Source organism: Euwallacea similis, chromosome 1, assembly GCF_039881205.1.
Source record: "Euwallacea similis isolate ESF13 chromosome 1, ESF131.1, whole genome shotgun sequence".
Classification (NCBI taxonomy): domain Eukaryota; kingdom Metazoa; phylum Arthropoda; class Insecta; order Coleoptera; family Curculionidae; genus Euwallacea; species Euwallacea similis.
The window spans coordinates 8,262,396-8,284,660 of record NC_089609.1 but is presented as its reverse complement, the minus strand read 5'-3'; the positions used below and the strand labels follow the sequence as shown (position 1 = coordinate 8,284,660).

Genomic DNA, 22,265 nt, shown 5'->3' with positions numbered 1-22,265 from the left:
ATTTATTGTATTTATAAAAAGTTTTTGATTCACTTTAAACTCGTCTTTTATTAAATATTTTTAACAAATTGGTACTTACTCAACTATCGAGATATTTTGGGTTTTACTACCTACTTTGTCATAACGAATATTTTATCAAAAATTAAACTAAAGTATGCATCTTCCGGCCCTTAAAACTAATTTTACAATATAAAAATCAAATTACTATAATTTCTTCCAGATGTCTAATAATACTTATTTACATAATATAAAAACTGCAGTTCTACCTTAAATTTTAGGTGAGACATCTTATTTTCTATACATTTCGTAGAAAAAAATAAATACTAGCTATTTCTACGCTATAGAGATACAATAGAACAATAATCTATTTTCAAAAATACACAGTTAAATTGCTAGTTTCTAGAACTTTCGGAATTTGATCCAGTTGATTTAGGTTTTCGGTGCTCTCCGAATCAGTCTGAAAGAGGCAAAGGATGGGTTAATGTAAACCTCTGGATTAATCTCTTCTTTTTTACATTTAAGCCGTAAGACGAAATTTTTTAAATGATAATTGATTATTCTCGTTTTGTTTATGACTGGTTGCCTAATTAAGCCGCACCAAGGGGTAAACGATAAAGGTAATACGAGAGTAGATTCAGAAATTCAACTCCACTTACTAGTTGGTCAAACTGCACTTACTAATTGATATGTGGCAGTTTTCGAAATTCATGGTTAAATAAATATTGAAAATGTTTGTTGTTGAGAGTTCCTGTAATTTTCCATAAAAAAAATAGACATTATGTTTTTTTCAAAACACCAAAGGGAGCTAAGATCACACAGTGAAAAGTGAAAACGACTTGTATCACTAAAGGATTTTTCTTTTCTTAAATTCGATAGTTTGACTACAAATAACGACTTTACCTTATCGTCTCCCCAGCTCAACTTTTTCACTCTAGAAGCCGCCGAAGGCCACAAAACGCCCATGGGCGGCTGCGGAGCCGGGTGAACCTTCGGACTAGGAATTCTCTTATTACTGGGAATGCCACCCAGAGCTACAGCTGTTGCAGACCGCGATTTATCACTCCCAAAGACTGGGTTATTCACCGCACTTTTAGGCTGAGGTTTGTCCTCTGAAACTCCCCCAGACTCGCCATCTGAATTCCTCCTCCTATATTAATTAAAAGAAACGATAAAATTCAATTGTAGATTATCTGGAAAACATACACTTTGCAAATATACGCCACGAGCACTGCCACAACAAGGCTTAACAAGAAGAGAATGGCCCCCAATCCAGCTAGAAGAATTGGGCCGCTGTTGGAACCTCTAGCAGCTGCAGTTCCGTTGTTTGCAGCGTCTGGAAAGTGAACAGTTACTGGAACGCTATTTTTTTTGGGCGGGTTCCCGCTATCTGTAGCTGTGACTGTCAGTTTCGCCTCACTTCCTTCCAAGTCTAAAACGATAATTTTGTTATTGTTTGCCTACAGAGAGTTGAAACTGAACCTTTGAAATCTCGAAGTCTCAATTCTCCAGTTGGAGTGATAAAGAACGAAGAGGCATTAGGTCCGCTAAGAGTGAGAGTTAAAGGGTCATCTCTGTCCCCATCAGCAGCCTCGACCCTCCCTATTAAATCGTGTTGAGTGCCAAGTTTACCAGCAAAGAACTCATAGTGAGGATATCGAAATCTTGGCTCCCATTCGTTTACGTTTTCCACGGTGATGTTCACAACACTTGAGTCGTTCTGCAAAATTAAAATCTTCATAATTGTCCAAAAAAAAATTAATCTCTCAGTACAGTTTTTCCATCAGTAGCGAAAACTTTGAAGATGTATTCTGGTTTAACCTCATAGTCCAATTTGTCCTTAAGGGAGAGTTCTCCCAGAGTATTAATGGCAAACACTTTGAGGATTGTTGGGTCTGAGACGAAATACTTGAGGTGATGTCCAGGTCTGTTATTAGCAAGAGTCCCGATTACAGAACCAGGTTTTAAATCTTCAGAAGCTCGAAAGTTAAAGACTGAATTGTGGAATCTTATACTTTTATTGGCGGATCTAGTCACCGTTAGTGTGGCCAATGCTTGCCTGGAAAAAATATTAAAATTAATTCCTTTGAAAGAACCCGCTTCTCTACTGATTATTGTGTGAGACTACTGTAATCCAACCCCAATCAACCCTTACAACTCGCAAATGCGAGAGCTGGTTCTCGCATTTGCGAGAAGGGTGAAGCTAGACCGGGAAAAGACAGAGACTGTCGTCCTCTGCAGAAAAAGAAATAGAGAAAATGTATATAGGGCGATCGACGCAAGATGATCAACTACGTTATTTCAAAAATTGTAAAGTTTAGAAAAAAAATTAATATAAGTTATTCAGTTTTTTATTAATTTTTGTTTTTTAATATTTTTGATGTTATAAAGTGATCCAGAAAACCGCGGTGGGACAAACACTTTTTTTTTTAATAAAGTATCCTATATGTATTTTGTTTCGGTTACTAATTCCCCTTGTAACTGTAAGTATTTTTTGTTATTATAAAATATGACAAAAATTTAATAGTTTTTGAGTTAATTCAATTTAAAGCAAAAATCGAAGAAAAAATAAGGTTTTTAAAATTCTCAATAAATTCACATAGTATTAACTGAATCGTTTGAAAACTTGTCCAGCTAAAAACAAAGGATCGTTCCATTAGAGTATATTTTTAATTTACGAGAAAACAAAATGTGAAAAATAAAATCCAAACTTTTCACATTTAACACAATTAAATTCAATTTTTTATATGGGACACCCCGTATTTTTTTTTGAAAACGAATTCTTTTACAATAATTCACTTTCAAATGGTATATACATATATGAACTGAAGAGATCTTACATACTTAACTGATTAATATTATTAATCACCATTCTTTCTATTTAAATTACTAATTACATATTTATCATTAAATTAAATTACAATTATAGAATTCTATTCTTTAACTAGATTCTTAAGTGATACATTACCTAATAAGTGAAATAGAAATAATGCTGAAAATATTAATCAGCTAACTATGAAAAATCTCTTCATTTTAGATATACAGGGTGTCCCAAATTCAATTTTACTGCCATTATTTTGACAACTTCTGTAGATAGAGAAAAAATATTCATTCGAAAGGTGTAAAGTGCTTTTAGAACCGTATGAAGCATAATAATTTTTGTATACAGGGTGTGTCAAAAATAAGTTACGGGTATATCTTTTGTTTTTTCAAAAGGAACTTCCTGAATATTTCTCAATTTTCCGATTTCCGTTTCAAATCTAGACACTTTTCATATAAGGTACATATGGTCTGCTATCAACGATTCACTAGTTATAACAATGTTTCAACAAGTTTCTGAATTTATTTAGAACTTTGTTATAAAAAACATAGAACAAAATTAAGTAGGTGTCTATTTACAAATATGGTTTGAAATGTTCTCCGTTATGAATGAGACATTTCTCCATTCTCCTATTAAATTTCCTTGACCAAGCGACCTTAACGATAGTAAGGGTAATGTGGGCATAAGCCGTTCTTATCCTTGTCTTTAAACCTGCTGGATGTCAAAGTTGGGAAAAATCTACATCCTTTAGCTAGCCCCAAAAGAAAAAGTTACGAAGAAAAAGGAGTGCATGCAGTTTATCATCCAAGAGAGACAATAACCCGGGCCTAAAATCAATTGACGGCCGAAGCCCCAAGCCTTTCAACACTGACGATTTGTCCCCCAGGAACAGGGTCCTGCCCTGTCTTTGTCCGGGTCGTTGCAGGCTGCAGGAAAAAAGGAAACCTGAGGTTTTTAGTGGGTAGGCGCTCCGGCGAATTCCACATTATCCGGTCAGCAGAACACCTGACAGAAAATTTTCCTCAAGACGAAAAAAACCTTAAAACCGCTTAAGGCGACTATAATACCAGTGCGCGAACTTTCATACACTTCCGCCATGAGTAGGAGAGACGCAAAGCACCTGGGGGGAATATACTGTCGATTGTTTGCACGCGCCCGGGCTGTAGTAGTATTGTGGGTTGCCTATCGTACCTACTCAAATTTACAGCTTAATTACACTGTTTTAAACTTTTCTCTTACTTTTAAGGCTTATCCTCGCTATTTTGAACCCATCTAAGTTTGAAAAAGCATAAGTAAGTGATATATAGGATGTAAGAAAGTCAAATGTACATTCAATTGTAAGGGCAGCAGGGCAAAGAGCTTGGGAGCTTGAAAAGAAAAACTCACAACTAACCGTAATAAACGTTTACGTCCTAATGGACCTTGTGACACTTGTCTTTAGCATTTTCACATGATTTGCTTAATTTATTTCTTAAGCTGATAAATGAATTAATAATCTATGATAATGACCTGTCTGGATTATCCCTCTGGGTAGCTTTTACCACCAAAATCACCGGAGTTTGAAGATCCATTTCTTCCAAATTCCTAGCTAGGCTGACTCTTCCATTTTGCCGATCCAGCTTAAACATGGAATATTCGTTTCCAAGCCCATTCCAGGTATAATAAACTGGAGCCCCAATTCCCTCATCTTGGTCCACAGCCCTAATATCTCTAGGCTTGATTCTGAGCATTAAATCTTTGATTGCAGGGTCGCTTATAACAGAGATGTATCTGTCGTCCAGAAATCTGGGATTTTGGTCATCGGCATCCATCACGTGGACCGTAAGCACAGTGTCGGCGCTCTTGGGGGGATCGCCATGGTCCTGCGCTCTTATGTTCACATCAAATGATCTTAAGGTTTCGTAGTCTAGGGGCTTCTTCAGAACTAAAGTTCCTTCGAGCTCGTTTTCGAATTCGAAGAAGTCAGAGTTGGGACCAGGAAGAACTGAGTATCTGCAAGAGAAATCTCTTGTGGTAAGTAGAAATGTGTTACGCCCCTGGTTATTGTGTGAGACACCAACCAGTGGAGTACCACACGTGTGTTCAGAAAAATTATTGGTTTTGTATTATTGAAAAACAGAAGCGTATCAGCGAGGGTTGCCCACAAATTTGTTGTTAATTTGCGTGATTAGATTTTTTAGAAAATTCTTAAATGTTATTATCAGAGGCGTGTCGGGGAGCGATAAGATCAATAGCGTAATAATTCTAATACTATTACGAATAATATTATGGAAAACCAGGGGCTTATCAGCCAAGTTATTCCCTTTGCAGCTCTATCATACCTAACACTAGAAAATGGCCCTTGTTGGTCGTTGTCAATGGCATGAACCCCTTGCAGCACCCTCGTCCCCACCACTGTCACCTCGGAAATGTTGAGGACATACGGAGCATTAATGAAGAGTGGAGCATTGTCGTTGGCATCTGTAACTCTACCAAAAAGACATTTCAACCCCAATTATTAACCCCCACATCAAAGAGTTACCTTATATTAATGGGAATTTCAAACCCGGGCTCTAAAGTCCCTAGCCGGTCACAAACCAGGGTGACAAAAACCGAGGAGGGCCCCTCAATTCCCTCCTTGTCTAGAGGCCTCGAAAGGGTGAGGTTCTTGGACCCTGGGGCTATATCTACAGGACTATCAGATTCCTTGAGCCGGAGGGCGATGGTTCCAATTCCGGGTCTTGGATCCCCAACCACCCTTATACGACCAATGGTTTCACCCACTGGTAAATCTTCGATGACGAATAATGTTTCTGACGGGGCTCCATTTTCTAGGTAACAACGACTGTCTTGGAGAGCTGTAGGAAATTTAAAGCTTATTAAAAGAAATGGGGAGCGAAATAAAATAGTAGCATGTTAAGGTGGGTCCAAGGCCGGAAAGGAAGCACGCTTGCATGGGTTCTTTGGCTATCCCTTGGTAAATGAGTAATGGTTTCGTTTAAAGCGGATTTTCTTTTGTGTGTGTTACATCCGCCATTAAATTGCGTTCATAACAGCCAAACAATTGGTGTAGATATGTGGTTTTGCTACAGATAAATTATTTAACAATTAATTAGAAAAATCTCTCACACTATCTTTGAAAAAAGAAATTGACTAAATCGAAAGTTATTTGACCACACCGATCAAACCATTAAATCTGATGGATTTTTATCTTCCAGAGCTATTTTCCCACGAGAAGCCAATTTAAACCAAAACGTGTGTCCAACTAACCGACAATGAATCTCTTTCGAATCTATGATCTTGGGATAACGAAGATCGTAGATTCGTTATGTCACATTCCACCATAAGCATAATGGCTTATGGTTATGATGATAGATTATAGTTAAACGAAATGAACTTCTTTGGCTCCCGTAGCGGTCTGCAATAATTGTATTTGAATAGCAATAGTTAACAATTTAATTGTTACGGTTTATACAGCGAATACCACAAATCTGAAAAGGCATGCTATGGTGATTTTTTAGGTCTTAAGCGGTACCATAACGCTAATTGTAAAGCAAATAAATCATAAAATCGCTTATTGCACTGGTTGTTCTCAAATTAGGTAACTGTATCCCCGATGCAGATGCGCATAGTCTTACGTATAAATTTTGATTTAACGTAAATATATGGAACTAATAGAGGAACTCACCTTGTACGGCGAGCGGCAGAAAAATGATAAGGAATAAACGCAAATCAGGGGCTTCTTGCCAATGTGCCATCGCCTACATTGCATCTAAAAATAAATTAAAATATCTGGAAAATCAGGTCTATTAAAATAAATGTTTAAAAAAGGACGTTTTGAGCCGCCATTTTGAATTTGCTATGACGCCATTTTGTAATTTTAAAAAATCATGGGAAAGTTTACTGACAATGACACTCTTTTGAAGTGTGTTCACATCACGCAGTGCCCTCTTTGGTAGGTATTTCGAAAAACACTCCTTGCATATTTTGAAAGCGCATCAAATCCGCCATTTTCAGTTATTTTTCTTTATTTTTAAACAGTTACCCACAGTTTTTAACATAAACATACAGGTTGATGATTTGAAAACTTACAATGGCTATATCTGGAGAAATAAAAATATAGAAAATTCCCAAAACTGATTTCTATAATATCGAGGGGGGACTTAAACGATGTACATTACCAATCCGTTCTCACTTACCCCCTTAACCCTAGCCACCCCTACTAAATAATGTTAAATATCAACTCCCTACTTGTGACATCTTCTTTTAAAGCTCTCAAAAAATATTTTTCGACGATATCCTACAAAGCTATGTTTGACCTAGTAGTGTTCGATTGATTAGGGAAAATCTAACTGAAATGTATTACCACTTAATTTATTTGTAATTAATTTAATTAATGCTGCCGAATTTAATAATCAACCGACAACTACCTCATCAAATGTAGTTTTGTGGGGTATCATTGGAAAGCATTTTTTAAGAGCTTTAAAATAAGATATTACAAGTAAAGGGTTGCAAGTTAACATTATTTAGTTGGGGTGACTGGGAATGAGGGGGTAATGGAGAACGGGTTAATTACATCATGTTAGTTCCCCCTCGATATTATAGAAATCATTTCGAGGAATTTTTGATACCTTCTTTTGTTTCCCAAATAAAGTCATTGTCAGTCGTCAAATTGTCATCCTGTATACAGGGTGGCCCAGCGAAAACTTTGCACCTCGTTTTCAGTATCAACCACTGAATAGGAGTGATAATTATCCCTAAAATTTCTAATTGGAAGAAATGTTGAGTGATGCTTCATTTTAAGAAGAGTTGTAACTTGATTATAAACTTCAAGTTTCAAGTCGTTGCCATTATCCCCGTTGATATGACAGCTTGTCAAAGTTTGTGGGCAAAACTTTTTAATTAATAATTAATTTATCACAATAAGAACTGTAGATTTCAAAATGAGAGTAGGAAGACCTTTAACCGCGAGATATCACTGGATCGTTTTGACAGAGCTCAGTTTTACCCCTCAAACTTAAAAGGGTAGTTTCTTGATTTATAATTTTTTTCTTAAAAAGGTGAGTAAATGAAAAAGTATCCACATTATTTTTTTGATCATATTATTAAATGCTAGTAACAACCGCTATTTACTCCCCTGCGATAGAATAACTTTTGTTCAAAGCGTTGTCTGCTTTTGAAGTCTGCAGCTCTTATTGTGATAAATTAATTATTAAGTAAAAGCTTTGTAGTGCGTTTAGTGTAAATCAAGTATTGTACTCATCAGGTTGTATTCCAGTACAAGTTACTTGTCTTTTTGTTTCAACTGTCCACAGGTGGTTTGTTTCTGTATATCCAGGGTGTTATCACCATAATGGAGCAAACCACAATTCGTGTTTATTGATATTATTATTTTTTAGAGTAGTGGTGTTGTATCAGTAATTTGTTTTTTAATATCGATATAAAATTAAAATCAATTTTTTTATCACTGGAAATTGATTATTCAAATTCATTATATTCTTAAATACGAATACAACGTCCAAACCATTTTGGACAGTTTTTTTCCCCACAGATTTTGACAACCTGTCATATCAACGGGGATGATAGCAGTATTTTCAAACTTGAAGGTTACAATCAGGGTACAACTACATTTAAAATGAGGTATTCACTCGACCTCTTCCGATAAAAAATTTTGGGATAACTGTCACCTTTGTTCAGGGGTTGAAGCTGAAGGGTTGAAAATATAATAAAAAATTGCCCCTTCGAACCAAAAATCGAAGGATCCGGGCATTTTCATACATTTTCATTATAAATGCTGAATAATCGAGGTACAAAGTTTTCGTTTGGCCACCCTGTATGTCTCGTTTCACGACGCTGTTGATTTGTTCCCTGCAACGATCGGCTATGAAATTTCATCATAATTTCTGGCATTTCGTCTAAGTATTCCGAAATCGTCGGTCTCGTTAAGCGTTCAAAATTGTAAACGCTTTTAGCACGGCAAAAAAGTTAAACCGTATCATCACTTTCTTACTTTGTTAGGAAAGCTCTCAAAACAGCATTTGCCTACACGATATAACATTTCCTTTAATGAACCGTTGGAAATTAATTGATTAATTTCTCCTATAAGTACGTCGTCTCTTCTGGCAATATTAATTATAATTTGGTTTAATGATGATAATGGTACAATCTATTAAACTAATGTAAGGACTCGCTGCTGCTTTAATAAACGTGTTTTAACCGTATAGCTTTTCGAAGATTAGTCGATGACTAATTGGCGAAATAGCACAAAACTGAGGTTAATAAAATTAAACAGATAAAATTATAAAATAAGTAACAAAAAACAGGTTTTTTGGATATTCTTTATAGTTTTACACCAAAATAAATCATTGTTATGTATGCCTGATTGCCTACTCAAAGTCGCTAGAAAACATACGTAGGATGATCAAGACGAAATCAAACTTTGATACCAATCAACTCCACTAGGGTTATTGTGTGTGCCACGTCACATACTGTGAGGCAAAATAACACTGATTTATATCGAGTATTGAAGTACTAATTAAATTCTAAAGGAATTAGTGAAATGTTTGTTTTAATTACATTACTTACTATAAAATAAATCATAATGACCAATTTAGCCTCGTTAGGAAGCGAGAGACAATACACAGTTTAATTGCAGAAATCGGAAGTTAAAGTAACAATTTCTATTATTCTAATGAGTGATTAATTACTGTGATAGGTAGATACACTTACAGCCCCAAATTGCCCAAAATCCCTAATACGATAAGATCATCAATTTCGCCACCCCATCAACCAACGCAATCTTGATCTATTGTCTCTGTAGAGCGGAAAGACATAAAAGCCTGGTGTTTTACATACTTTACACATAGATCTACTAATTTTTGCGAAATCATCGTTAAGGGGATATACCGCAAAATAACACCGGAAAATTGCATGAAATATGAAGTTATTTGGATATTAGTACTTCTTGCATATCAGTAATACCAAGTCATCAGCGTTCCGTTAGATTTTTTGCGGATTTTAGTGATGAAAATGTAAAGAAATTTGAACGGACTAGCCCCTTAATAAACCGGAAATTCCGTACTTGGCTGATCTTTGATTTTTGGTAAGTAGAGCGCGAATGTGTTGTGTTGTACAACATAGCTCAAGCCAATCTAAGAAGTCGTTTTTGAAAAGTGCGTTTAGTGGACACAGAAATAAAAAAAATCAAATTTGAAATCATTAATGTAAATAAGATTTCTTTACAAACGTATTTAAATTTGAGATCTTATATGTGCAGATAGGTGTTTATCAGTTTTTCTTTCTCAAAATAATTACATCAATTTTTTTGGTGATATTTATTTCTTTGAATGAAAGTAAGGGTGATTACGGCGTCCTCTTTCAAGTCTTCGGTAGTATAGTGGTCAGTATCCCCGCCTGTCACGCGGGAGACCCGGGTTCGATTCCCGGCCGGAGAGAATTTTTTTATTATTAATTTAATTGTCTGGAAAAAAAAATTTTGTTAATCATCGGAGTTTGAAAATTTTTTTTAAAACAATTTAAATCCTTTTTTTACAGCTAAAACACTCGAAATTTAGGTCTTGTCTTAATTTTTCAGGAGTTTGGATTGAATGATTTGAAGTCTACAGGGTGTTTCAGGAAAAAAGAGCTATAGGTTGACTTTTTTTACTTTTATATTAATTGTTTGCAGACAGAAATTCCTCCAAAAATTTTTTATAACATGAGTTTGCAAAGGCTTTAAATATTCAATTAGCCTTCTTTTTTTTGAGCACACGCAAGTTTGTATTCAATAATATGAAATATTTTATAAATTGAAAATAAACGATTAATCGATGGTTTTCGATTCACCGATTTAAAATTGTCGATGGTTAATTGATGAATCAATCAAATGTTGGGATAGTTGGGTGATTAATCATCGTCCGCAGGTACGTACATATGTATAGCGTGACCGATTTAAAATGGAAACATCCCTGTAACTTTTACATTTATAACTTGATTTCAAAGAACCAAGGCTTTAAAGAGAGAGAACAAAAAGCTCTATTTATGCTGCAAAAATTTGTTTTCTAGCTCACGCGACCAGGGTCTACTGTAACTTGTTTTTTTGTTAAAAATTAGAAAAAAGGTTAGGGTGTTTTTTTTTTTAATAAACACGCTACTGAATTTATCATTCTTTAAAATGAGTTTAAAGAACGTTTTTCTCGTAAAATGAAAGATAAGAAACTTTCTTCTTTTGGCAATCCTATCCGGGGATACACTATATATCACTTTTTTTTCCGCATTGTTGTTTTTTAATGAAAGCTCATACTTATCTTAAAAATTGAGAACTCAGTAGCGAAATGTTTTCAGACACATGCTATTAATATTATAAGCTTTTCTTTAATTAAAATCACTGGATTATGTTAGGATGATCATATCGTGCAGGTATGTAATTCCATTTTTAACACAATTATTATTCGGTAAATAATTATTGAACCACATGAATTATCTGTTGCTATATATACATATAGTTAAGTATATATATATATATATATATGTTTATTAGTCCAATAAAAACATTTGTTATTCTCAAATTCACCAAATTCATTCAAATTCTCAGATTCACTTCATACACCTCTTAGGAAAAACGGGACTGGATTGCAGGAACTGGGGAGTCCCCGATACTGAGCAACATCGCATATTCCATTGTCTAATTTTCCAAGAATAAAGGAAAGGGCTAATCACGTGGGTAGAAATCTTAATTCCAGAATCCAGAAAGAAAGACAAAATTAGATCGCTGCAGCAACGCTATTTCTGCAATGGCAAAAGAAAAGGAAAGGAGAGAACGTGTCGTATAAGATAAATAAGCATTTCCAATAAGGAAAAAAAATTCCATAAAGGAGCGGTACTAGAAAAACATGGAAGAAATAAAAGATTCTCCACTAAACATGTAGGGAAAAAAATTAAGATCAAAACAAGAGGTTATTAGTCGGATATAAGAATGCAACAGCTAACAGGATATACTATAGACACCTTTCGATTTCCATCATGCATCTCACAGGGACGGTTCTGGATCGAAACAGGTTAGGTTCACGGGAATCCCGAGGTTTTTAGAGGGTAAGCGCTTCGGTGAATCCCACACTCTCCGGCCGACAGAATACCAGGTTGGATGTCTTTTGAAGGTTTTCCTCGTGAAACAAAAGACACCTCAAGTTCATTGAAGTGTTTCAACTTTAAATATTTAGTTACCTGCTGACTACACAAAAGAACGTAGACTAAAAATGTGACTATAGTCAAACCGCTTGCCTGACATTCTGTAATCCTAACAAAGCCATGGTCTAAAATTCCTTAATTGCACTCATCAATTAGAAAATCACTCACTGTTTCAGTAGTAATCCTCGAAAACCAACTTCCTCTAGCACAAGAACGTTAATTATTACTAATCAGACACTAAACAGAAAACCGCAAAATCGCCCGTGCGCTCTGCGAAATGAACAGTCATAAAATGAGCACTGACGCTATAGATATTTTTTACGCTACACGATTCCACCTGCTACCGTGTTCACCCACCGAAAAGAGCTCTTTCCCTCACTCTTGCTTTAGCGCCGATGGTTTCTTTGGAAAAAGGAGATTTTTGTTCAGTAAGTGTTACTAATTAATGCAAGACAGGGGAGCGAGGTAAAGAGAGTGTGCACATGCTTATCGCCTAAGAAAATCCCCTAGACAACTCCACATGAGCGCAACTGCCTTAAAAATCAGTTGAAACAGGAATAAAAGCAGGAAGTTGCATGATTAGTCACTGTGACTGTAAATACACACACAGAATAGTATTGCAATGGAGCGTGACAGGTGTAAGGGGGAAGAAAATAGGCCCTTGGGTAACGATATTAAGTACAGGGTGATTCACGTAAGATGGTCCACTGCCTTATCTTAAAAGCTGTAAGGTTCAGAAAAAAGTTTTATATAAAAATTATTCCGTTTTTCATGAATTTTTGTCTTTCAATATTTTTATAGCTACAGGATGGTTTAGAAAACCGTGGCGTAACAAAAATACATCTGTTTAAATGGAATATCCTATATTTTGTTACGGATACTAATTCTGTTTGTAATTATAAGTATTTTTTGCCGTTGCAAAGTATGAAACATTTTTAGCAGTTTTTGAGTTATTTCAATTTAAAGTAAAAGTCGAAGAAAAAATAAGGTTTTTAACATTCTTAATAAATTCCCATAATATTAATTGAATAGTTTGAAAACTTTTCCTCTTAAAAACAAAGGGCTGTTCTGTTAGAGTATATTTTTAATTTTCGAAAAATTTTATACAGGATGTAGAAAAAAATCCAAATATTTTTCAAGTGTTTCAAAATTTATTTTTTTTAATGCGACACCCTGTGTCTATTAATATAGCAATATATTAGCATATTTTAACCTAATTTAAGCCTATGAATGAAACAAGAAAAGAACATACCAATTAAAGATATCAATTAAAGGGATCAAGTCTAAACGTTTAAAAAAATATTTAAACATTTTTAAATTTAATATCATTAAGATAAGTAATATTTATTTATAAGAAATTTTAGATTTAAGACGTTATATGTGCAGATATATAGAATTTATTAGTTTTTCTTCCTAAAAATTATTATATTACAATTTTTATCTATAATATTTGATTTTCAAGATGAATATAAAAGTGATTATAGGACATACTTTTAAGTCTTCGGTAGTATAGTGGTCAGTATCCCCGCCTGTCACGCGGGAGACCCGGGTTCGATTCCCGGCCGGAGAGGACTTTTTTTATTATTAATTTAATTGCCGGGAAACCAAAAATTTTTTTGATCATCGGAGTTTTAAAATTAAAAAAAAAAAAATTTAAATCCTCTTTTTGCAGCTAAAACACTCGAAATTTGGGTTTTACTTGGTTTTTTCAAGAGTTTGGATTGAATTATTTGAAGTATACAGGGTAATTCAAAAAGAAAGGGTTGAGGATGGATGAACCATTTAAAATGTAATTAAATATAGTCAGAATGAAGGCCTTACCCTTACTATTCTTCGAGATATGGGTATTTTAGTATATTTCATTGAAAACCCGACTTTTTTTTAATCTAAACCTATTATTTCTACCACTTAAAACTACCACCTTAAAACCTACCACTTAAAACACAAATACGACTACACATTTAAAATCTATGTTAAATTTCCTATAAGTAAGGATAGTTTTTGTTGGGTAAAGTGTCTTTTCGAACCCAACGTAACGACCTACAGAAGAGGAAAATCTGAATCTGAAATTCCATATTTCTTGGTATTACTCATTGATAGCTCAGGCAATGAATTTCCTTGCTACCTCTTCGGGCAGTTCTCTAAAATTGACCTATTTAATATACTTTTATTTAATTTAACAACATTTTAGATGGTCTATCCACTCTCAACCTATGGTCCTTTCTTTTTGAAACACTTTGTATATATGATAACCGGACTGAGTGCATCTGAAAAAAACTTCTCTGGAATTCCCTACAGTTCGGAGTAAAACTTCAATACTAAGCTTAAAACTGCATATTTCGCCTGCCAAAGATGCGTGAAATCACGCATTACGAACCAACATCAGGGTCAGTCGTGGGTTCTGCGTTGCAATTTTGTGTACAGTTATGAATTTCTTTCGTTTTCCTTCACTTTCCTCTCATAATTTGCTTTCTAAGATATAAAACGACACAAAAATATGTAAACAGAAGTAGTTCAAATGGTTGTCTATTTGTTTGCCACTTTATTACCACTGATTACTATTGAAAATTGCTATCACCTTAACTTTCAATGGAGTTATAAGCAGGTTAACGCGAATATAAAGATCGAGATCGCTTGTTACGTCCATCAATTTGCTTTTATTACGCTTATCATTATTCGAATAAAGAGAAATTTGACCATTATCGTTTATTGTAATGCGAAAGGTAACAAAAATCGTTTTATTTATTGCGCTTTCGCTTCGCATTTCCTTCAAAGTGTTAAAAATTCCTCCGAATTATAAAAATCCTATGCGCTACTTTCTATTATTATTAACTTTATTCCTGAGAGTGAAAAATTACCTAAAGCTCCACGTTAATAAGACAATGGTCACATATCCCTTAACTCTATTATAAAAACCCGCATTATCTGACTCTTTTCAACCCCATAAAGCACGTAACCCTGCATGGGCTTATAAAACATGTAAATTCGCCCTGGTAAACACGCCGATTGAAACGTGACTTAGATGATCACATGATCGCGGCCCCCCAATGAGAGTCATCCAGATTTAAGGATCACGTTGCGTTGGACGCAGTTATGAGCAATCGAGTGTTTGTCTTATCCAGAGAGGTCAAACTTAAATGTTTTTATTTTGTTCAGAAAAGTAACTGTGCTTTTTCAGTGTTACTCATAAACAATCATGTAGTTCATAAGGATGTGAATATGGAGAGGATTTGCCTTAATAGATGAACGTCGTTGGAAGTGAAGGAGCGGCCCACCGGGAGGGGAAGCACACAGTTCATTGGTTCAGAAAGGTACGAATTACCAACAAAAGAAAATCGCTAAAATTTTAACAATATTTTAAGGGCTTAAGATTACACGACAACCCCTCTTTAAGGGAAGGTCTGAAAGGAGCCTCAACCTTTCGTTGCGTTTTCGTGCTGGACCCGTGGTTTGCAGGGTCCTCCAATGTCGGGATTAACAAATGGAGGTTCCTGCTTCAATGTCTTGAAGACTTGGATCGCAGCCTCAGAAGATTAAATTCGAGGCTGTTTGTCATTCGAGGACAACCCGCAGATGCCCTACCGAAACTCTTTAAGGAATGGGGAATAACAGCCCTCACTTTTGAAGAGGACCCAGAGCCCTTTGGGAGGGTGAGGGACCACAATATCACAGCCCTTTGCAAGGAACTTGGGATCACTGTGGTGCAGAAGGTTTCTCATACTTTATATCAGTTGCAGAATATTATTGACAGGTAGGTTTTTTTGAAAAAAAAAACTAACACAAGGACTTTTGGTCAAGAAATTTCCATCAAAAATCAATATAGCGACCTATCGCTTACGAGATCACTAAAGCAGTTAAGATGTAAAATTACCAAGAGTAGATATATTTTAATTTAAACTTTCTAATAACAGAATTGTTGGGTTATTTTCCCTTAGCAAACGTGAAATTTGGAATCTTTTAAATATACACGGGATTATTCCAATATCTATAATAATAATTTGTCGGTAAGAACTTTTCTTGACAATGGTGAATAAAGTTTTTTAATTGGGATCAGGTGACGCCCCTATTGAGCCATAGTCGAAGTTCAACAGCACAAACCCGACCCACCAGCGCTATCTACCGGAATGCACCTTTCACTAGTTTTTTGTTAAAATATTTTATAATTTTTTGAAAATTTAAACCGCGTTTTTCTGGATTAAAGCTACTAATAATCCACAAATAAATTCAATCTTAATCATGTTTTCAGCTCTCGTTCGATAAATTTCACTTGAAGGCATATTTTGAAGTTAAGTTATTTTCGGTCGCTTTACCTCAAAATTTAATTCCGCAACTGCTTAGAAACTGAGGATTTCCGCCCGTCCGTTTTTAATTGTTTTTGAAGAAAATTCTTCATCTTACATTACTGTCTTCAACCCTTTATTCGCCTTACATTATCATTTTACAACCCTTCTAGTGACTCATTTTTGTTAACTCAAAACTATTCGTTTTTCGCAATGATCACAGCTGCAAATACCGTTTTCGTTCTTCTGTTTAGGAACGGTGGTAAAGCCCCTTTGACATATCACCAATTCTTGGCGGTAATCGCTTGTATGGGCTCACCACCGCATCCGGAACCATCGGTCAATTCTGGTTTTGTCGAGGGTATTCATACGCCCCTTTCAGACGACCACGATGAAAAGTTTGGGGTGCCCACATTGGAGGAGTTGGGTTTTAACACTGAAGGGCTTAACCCACCAGTTTGGCAGGTATTAAAAACGTAATAATATAGTTACAGAAAGAAATTGCAACATATTTTTATTACAGGGTGGTGAAACTGAGGCCCTAACAAGGCTCGAAAAACACCTTGAAAGAAAAGCATGGGTGGCATCTTTTGGGAGACCCAAAATGACCCCCCAATCACTACTCCCCTCTCAAACTGGACTCTCCCCATATTTACGCTTTGGTTGCTTATCGACTCGTCTGTTTTATTACCAACTTACCGATCTCTATAAAAAAATTAAAAAGGTTGATTCAGTTCCACATTACACGAATTATTGTAAAATAATCTTTATAGGCGTTCCCACCATTGTCTCTTCATGGACAATTGCTGTGGAGGGAGTTTTTCTACTGCGCAGCCACCAAAAATCCAAATTTCGACCGCATGCTCGGAAATCCGATTTGTGTCCAAATTCCTTGGGATAGAAACGCTGAGGCTTTAGCTAAATGGGCAAATGTTGGTATATAAAACAAGACATTTAATAATACCTAAGTATTACATATTTTAAAGGGTCAAACAGGATTCCCTTGGATTGACGCCATAATGACTCAACTAAGGGAAGAAGGTTGGATTCATCATGTAGCAAGGCACGCAGTGGCTTGTTTCTTAACCAGAGGGGATTTGTGGATTTCATGGGAGGAAGGAATGAAGGTTGAGTTTTAACATAATATGAGTTACAATATAGTTCATTGTTACATCAGGTCTTTGAGGAATTGTTGCTGGATGGTGATTGGTCCGTAAACGCGGGTATGTGGATGTGGCTTTCTTGTTCCAGCTTTTTCCAGCAGTTTTTCCATTGTTACTGTCCAGTGAAATTCGGGAGAAAAGCAGATCCTAACGGGGATTATATTAGGTCTCTTACTAAGTAAATAAATACAAACAACTTCTATAATATAAATATTTATTCCTGAAGAAAGTACGTCCCAGTTTTGAAAAATATGCCCACGCGGTACATTCATGAGCCATGGATGGCCCCGGAAAATGTCCAGAAGAGCGTTAGATGTACTGTAGGAGTCGATTATCCCTTGCCTATTGTTAACCATGTCCTGGTTAGCAGGATTAACATTCAGAGAATGAAGCAGGTGATCATAATGCATTTGGAATTTTGTGATTTATTATACGTTTTAATGATTTTCAGGTTTATCAACAATTATCAAATTACAGACCCCATGATTCATTTGGAAACTGTTCGAATTATACGAGACCAAGTCAAAATCCTTACAAAAATCAAAATCAACCAGAATTGCTCAGTGTTGGAAATCCTGATCAAAATTGAGCTGTGTATTTAATTTGACTTTATTTTAATTTATTTTCTAACGAAATTTCGTAATTTCATTGTTTTTTGTATATTTTGTTTTCGTATCACGTTTTTTTTGTAAATGTATGTAATGTAACCTTTTAATAAAAATACGCTAAACTAAGGATAAAAGTAGGGTGTATGAGTTCGTATCCCTTACAAAAAAATATGTAAATAATGAAATAAATCTCAATGTCTCAAAAATAGCTTAAAAAGTAATCTTCAATTTCCCTTATTATCATTTAGTACGTACAAAACTACATCATTTAAGGCGTTAATAGTCATTTGTGACTCCAGAATATTTCCATTAGTTTGTAAATTTTTACCTAAAATAATGAAAATATTAGTTTACACGAAATGTAAATAATTGATTTACAAGTGAAAGTGCAAAAATGACTTACTGCAATACAATATTGCGGATTCTCGTTTCGTGCTTTACAATTTATTAACTTACCACATTTAATATCTGAATCCATTTCGCACAAATCAGGCATAGACAAACCAACCTCCCAACTTCGGGCCTTTTCTGCGACAATAACTTCATTATTAACAGGATTTTTGGGACTCTCAGCGCAAAATATGGAAATTTGGTCACTCCGCTCTTTGAGAAACCGATCGATTGTCTCACTGCCACTAAAGAGATTTTCATTGCATGTATCGATATTGAAATCCATATTTTCGATGGTTTTCTGCAGGTCCATATAATTGTCGAATTCTTCGTCGAAAGAAATGGGTTTCTACAGGACATAATAAATATTTAAGGGAAAAATGGAATGAAACTAAATAAACCTTTTTCTCTTTATCCACCACTAGATACTCAGTTTCACCTAACTGAGTGCAAGCATTTTTGTATTCTTCTGGATGCTTCATTTCAATGTGCTTCTTCAGAGATGCCATAAATTTTCGAGTTTGGTGACAAATGGGGCATCTATATAACTGATGTTTAGTCTCTTTTCTCTTAGCATTTACCTCTGCACATTGACTCTTATATGTTTCTGGATGTTTCTTTCTAATGTGCCTTTGAAGGGAACTTTTCAATTTCACTTTAATATTACACACCGGGCATTCATAGTCTCCAACGCCCAATTCCTGCTTACTATGGACCATTTTAGTATGTCTTACTAAGTTTCTTAAAAATTTAAATGTTGTATTGCACCCATCACATTTGAATAATTTGGATTGAGTATGAGTTTTTAGGTGAACTTTGAGATAGTCCTGGGATTTGAATTCTTTTTTACAAGTTGGGCATGGGAATATCTAAAAATGAATAAAAGTTTTTTCACCATAGGAATAATCATCTAATACAATACTTACTCCAGTGGCCCCTATCATGTGAATATGCAACAAATGTTTTGTTAAAATATCGCTTCTATTAAAAACCTTAGAACAAATTCTACATTCATGCCTGGCAGTCCTTTCATGCAGCGACGCAACGTGCCGCTTATAAATATCTTTTGTAGAAAAAGTCTCACTACATTCCGAACAAATATATTTTATATCCACACTTTTTGGAGTTTTTGAATGATTGTTCTTTACATGAACTTTCAAGCCTCTATATGAACGAAATTGTTTAGGGCATGAAGTGCACTTTAGCAATTTCTTATTCTCATTTGATTTGCACCTATGATTTTGTAGTTCTACAGAGGAATAGCAGATTTGATTGCACAGAGTGCAGGCAAATTTTCGCTCATGATATATTGAAATATGTTTGGAAAGGTATTTTTTTTGAGTGAAGACTTTATTGCATTTGGGGCATTTGGCACTATAGGTTTGGTTGCATTTGTGTTGTTTTAGGTTTTCAAGTCTTCCAAAAGTCTAAAAAGAAAAAAAATGTACACTGTCAAGTTAGTTCACGTTTTCCACTTACCTTTTTGCAGGATGAGCAGAAATACTGCCCAACATGCAACCTCAAGTGACTGGCTAAAGATTTAACACTAGAAAATCTTTTCAAACAAATATCACATAGAGAATTTTTCTGTTCATCTGGATCTTTATTATTTTTCAAATCCAACTCTAAATCATCAAAATCCCTAATGGAGTTCCCAATATCTAGACTAAACCGCAAATTGTCGCTTTCAAAGAGCATATTTTTGTAATCATATGTTTCTAGCTCAAACAGATTTTCATCCGATTTAGGAATGAAAGAGTTTGAATTTTCTAGGCTATCAGAAATGCACTCGGTCATTAAGGGACCTCCAATGGACAACTTTTGCTTGCTTTCTTTTTTAGATGAATCAAGAATTTTTATTTTCTTTTCATCAGCCGCGGTATCTGTTTCAATAAAAGAATCTCCGTGAGCAAACCTCATGTGCCGTCTGTAGTCCTGGAAGTAATGTTTCTTTTTGACCTTTTACTTTACTTTGAATAAACTTACAGCAATAAAACGAAACCGAATTTGACAAATCTCACAGGTAATCTTTTTGTGTCTTATGTAATGAGTCAACAAATGCTTGGCAAAATCAGTTACATTTTTCTCTAATTTATAACAAAATTTACAATTCCACACCACGCGAGGAATTATTTTCTGCTGGTCTTTAATAAAGTCATTTAATTCCTGCACTCCTGGTTTAACCTCTAAAATAACACCCTTTATGATGTTAATAAAAAAATGTATTACCTACCTAATTCTGCCTCAGATGCTTTAAGACTCAAAATGTTTTTCTGCATTTTATAAGCATAATATGGTGAATACCACACTTGCAACTCTTCACCTGCTGGAATATCTCTAACAGAGCTAAAATATATATCCTCTCCTTCCTACAATAATTCTCAAAACATAAGAAATTTTATTAAATAAAAACCTTCTTCAGGCTTACTTGATAACAAATCAAATTTTGCTCCTCAGCATCACTTGCAGGCTTAACAAACATCATCCAGCAACAATCACTCTCATCAACAGTATCCAGATAATACTCAGACAAATCTGATTCATTGTTCATGAATACTTTAATGGGAAATGGAGTGGCTGGATGTAGTGTTAGATTTCTTTTTGCAATAAAGGGCCCAAATTCTACGCCTGTTTGAATCAGGCTGGTGGTGAATACTGAAGAGGTTTGGTCTGAGAGGGATTTTATTTCCAGGTTTTCAGGAAGTGACAGTCTGGCTCTAGAGGGAATTTGTTTGTTCAGTATCTGGAATTTTGGGCATCATGTATTTCTTTATTTTATAGTGAGTTATAATAGATATTTTTTGCATTTCTGAGAGAGTACTGAAAATATTTGGTATACACTTTCTGAGAATATCAAAGCCTCAAAAATAGTCTGTTTGGTTGAAAATATTCTATGGTATTATAACTGTTACTTTGTGGTAAGTGATTTTTTCAAAATCTATTATCCTGAGCTAGCTTGGCATTATATCAAATTTATTCTACTTACAATTTTCACACTGAATGCCCCTAATAAACTTATATAAATATTAATACTTTTATCCCTAATCTTACCTTTGAAGTTATAACTACACATTTACATTGCCGGTAAAAGTGAGAACCACCACAAATGCCACAGACACCTGGGGCCTCACCATTTTCTTGGGATTTAAAAGGTTCTTCATTATTATTTGTGGAATATTTAGTAATTAATGTAGGGTTTAGTGCCTCTGGATTGAATATCATTAGGTTCATTTTGATTATAAATTATCATTAACTAAAGCCAACAGAAAGTTAAAAAAATGGAGGTTGTTCGTTGGTATGGGGTTTTAGGTTGGTGACATTAACACTTCTGGAAGCCCTGTAGAACAATATAAGGTTTAAAGTGTAAAAACATTACTAAGTCGTGAAATGATAAATGTAAACAAAACTTTTCATAACTAGCAATATTTGTGGCTCACTTTGCACTCCCGTACATTCGTTCAGGACGGCTGTTTTATAAAAATAATATTGAACCGCCACTGTAGGACATCTATATTTATGTAGACAATGTGGAGTATGTAGAAAAATGAAAGGTAATTACGTTTTCTTAAAGATATTTCAGCTTACTAATTGCATGCCAATTGTATAATATGTGTTTAATAGAGGTTTTCGATACTACGAATCAAAGTAGTTTTTCAATTCTATGACATTATTAATGTCCAAATTCACCGCCTTCAAACCGAGCTTAACTTCAAGCATTGTTTAAATTCACATTTCTTTCCTCCAGTACTAGTTCTTATATTAGATAGTGTTAAAGCGAAAACGTTCTTTCGAAAAACTACATTCACCCTTATCAAGAAACTCATATAATACTCATAATATT

At 34.9% G+C, this 22,265-nt stretch overlaps 3 protein-coding genes and 2 non-coding genes across 7 annotated transcripts; 3 read left to right on the top strand and 2 right to left on the bottom strand.

Annotated features, from left to right (window-relative positions):
- Positions 1-82: 82 nt before the first annotated feature.
- On the bottom strand, positions 83-12,359 carry Cad96Cb (protocadherin Fat 4-like Cad96Ca). Its single transcript, XM_066388936.1, has 10 exons — positions 12,152-12,359; positions 6,486-6,569; positions 5,340-5,655; positions 5,140-5,286; positions 4,328-4,810; positions 1,771-2,056; positions 1,480-1,717; positions 1,204-1,429; positions 901-1,147; positions 83-457 (listed from the first exon to the last, which is right to left on the bottom strand). Exons 2-10 carry the CDS (start codon positions 6,553-6,555, stop codon positions 371-373), a joined length of 2,100 nt encoding a protein of 699 aa, XP_066245033.1. The 5' UTR covers positions 6,556-6,569; positions 12,152-12,359; the 3' UTR covers positions 83-370.
- TRNAD-GUC (transfer RNA aspartic acid (anticodon GUC)) lies at positions 10,180-10,251 on the top strand. Its single transcript has one exon. It is a non-coding gene; the product is annotated as a tRNA-Asp (tRNA).
- A 1,122-nt stretch (positions 12,360-13,481) lies between the features above and the next one.
- Positions 13,482-13,553, top strand: TRNAD-GUC (transfer RNA aspartic acid (anticodon GUC)). The gene has a single exon. It is a non-coding gene; the product is annotated as a tRNA-Asp (tRNA).
- Positions 13,554-14,943: 1,390 nt separating this feature from the next.
- On the top strand, positions 14,944-18,168 carry LOC136408187 (cryptochrome-1-like). Of its 2 annotated transcripts, XM_066389058.1 has the most exons (10): positions 14,944-15,109; positions 15,162-15,294; positions 15,346-15,734; positions 16,518-16,728; positions 16,787-16,987; positions 17,037-17,195; positions 17,250-17,390; positions 17,441-17,592; positions 17,653-17,821; positions 17,878-18,168. In XM_066389058.1, the coding sequence occupies exons 2-10, from the start codon at positions 15,226-15,228 to the stop codon at positions 18,013-18,015; spliced, it is 1,629 nt and encodes a 542-aa protein (XP_066245155.1). In that variant the 5' UTR covers positions 14,944-15,109; positions 15,162-15,225; the 3' UTR covers positions 18,016-18,168. The 2 variants fall into 2 exon arrangements, with proteins under 2 accessions (XP_066245155.1, XP_066245146.1); XM_066389049.1 differs by lacking the exon at positions 14,944-15,109 and having other exon boundaries at positions 15,120-15,294.
- A 76-nt stretch (positions 18,169-18,244) lies between these two features.
- LOC136408024 (PR domain zinc finger protein 5-like) lies at positions 18,245-21,723 on the bottom strand. 2 transcript variants are annotated; one of them, XM_066388745.1, is made up of 9 exons: positions 21,476-21,723; positions 20,853-21,167; positions 20,658-20,793; positions 20,411-20,610; positions 19,904-20,359; positions 19,351-19,851; positions 18,826-19,293; positions 18,491-18,773; positions 18,245-18,362 (listed from the first exon to the last, which is right to left on the bottom strand). In XM_066388745.1, the coding sequence occupies exons 1-9, from the start codon at positions 21,653-21,655 to the stop codon at positions 18,259-18,261; spliced, it is 2,643 nt and encodes an 880-aa protein (XP_066244842.1). In that variant the 5' UTR covers positions 21,656-21,723; the 3' UTR covers positions 18,245-18,258. The 2 variants fall into 2 exon arrangements, with proteins under 2 accessions (XP_066244842.1, XP_066244849.1); XM_066388752.1 differs by having other exon boundaries at positions 20,853-21,141; positions 21,476-21,583.
- Between the last annotated feature and the right edge of the window lie 542 nt (positions 21,724-22,265).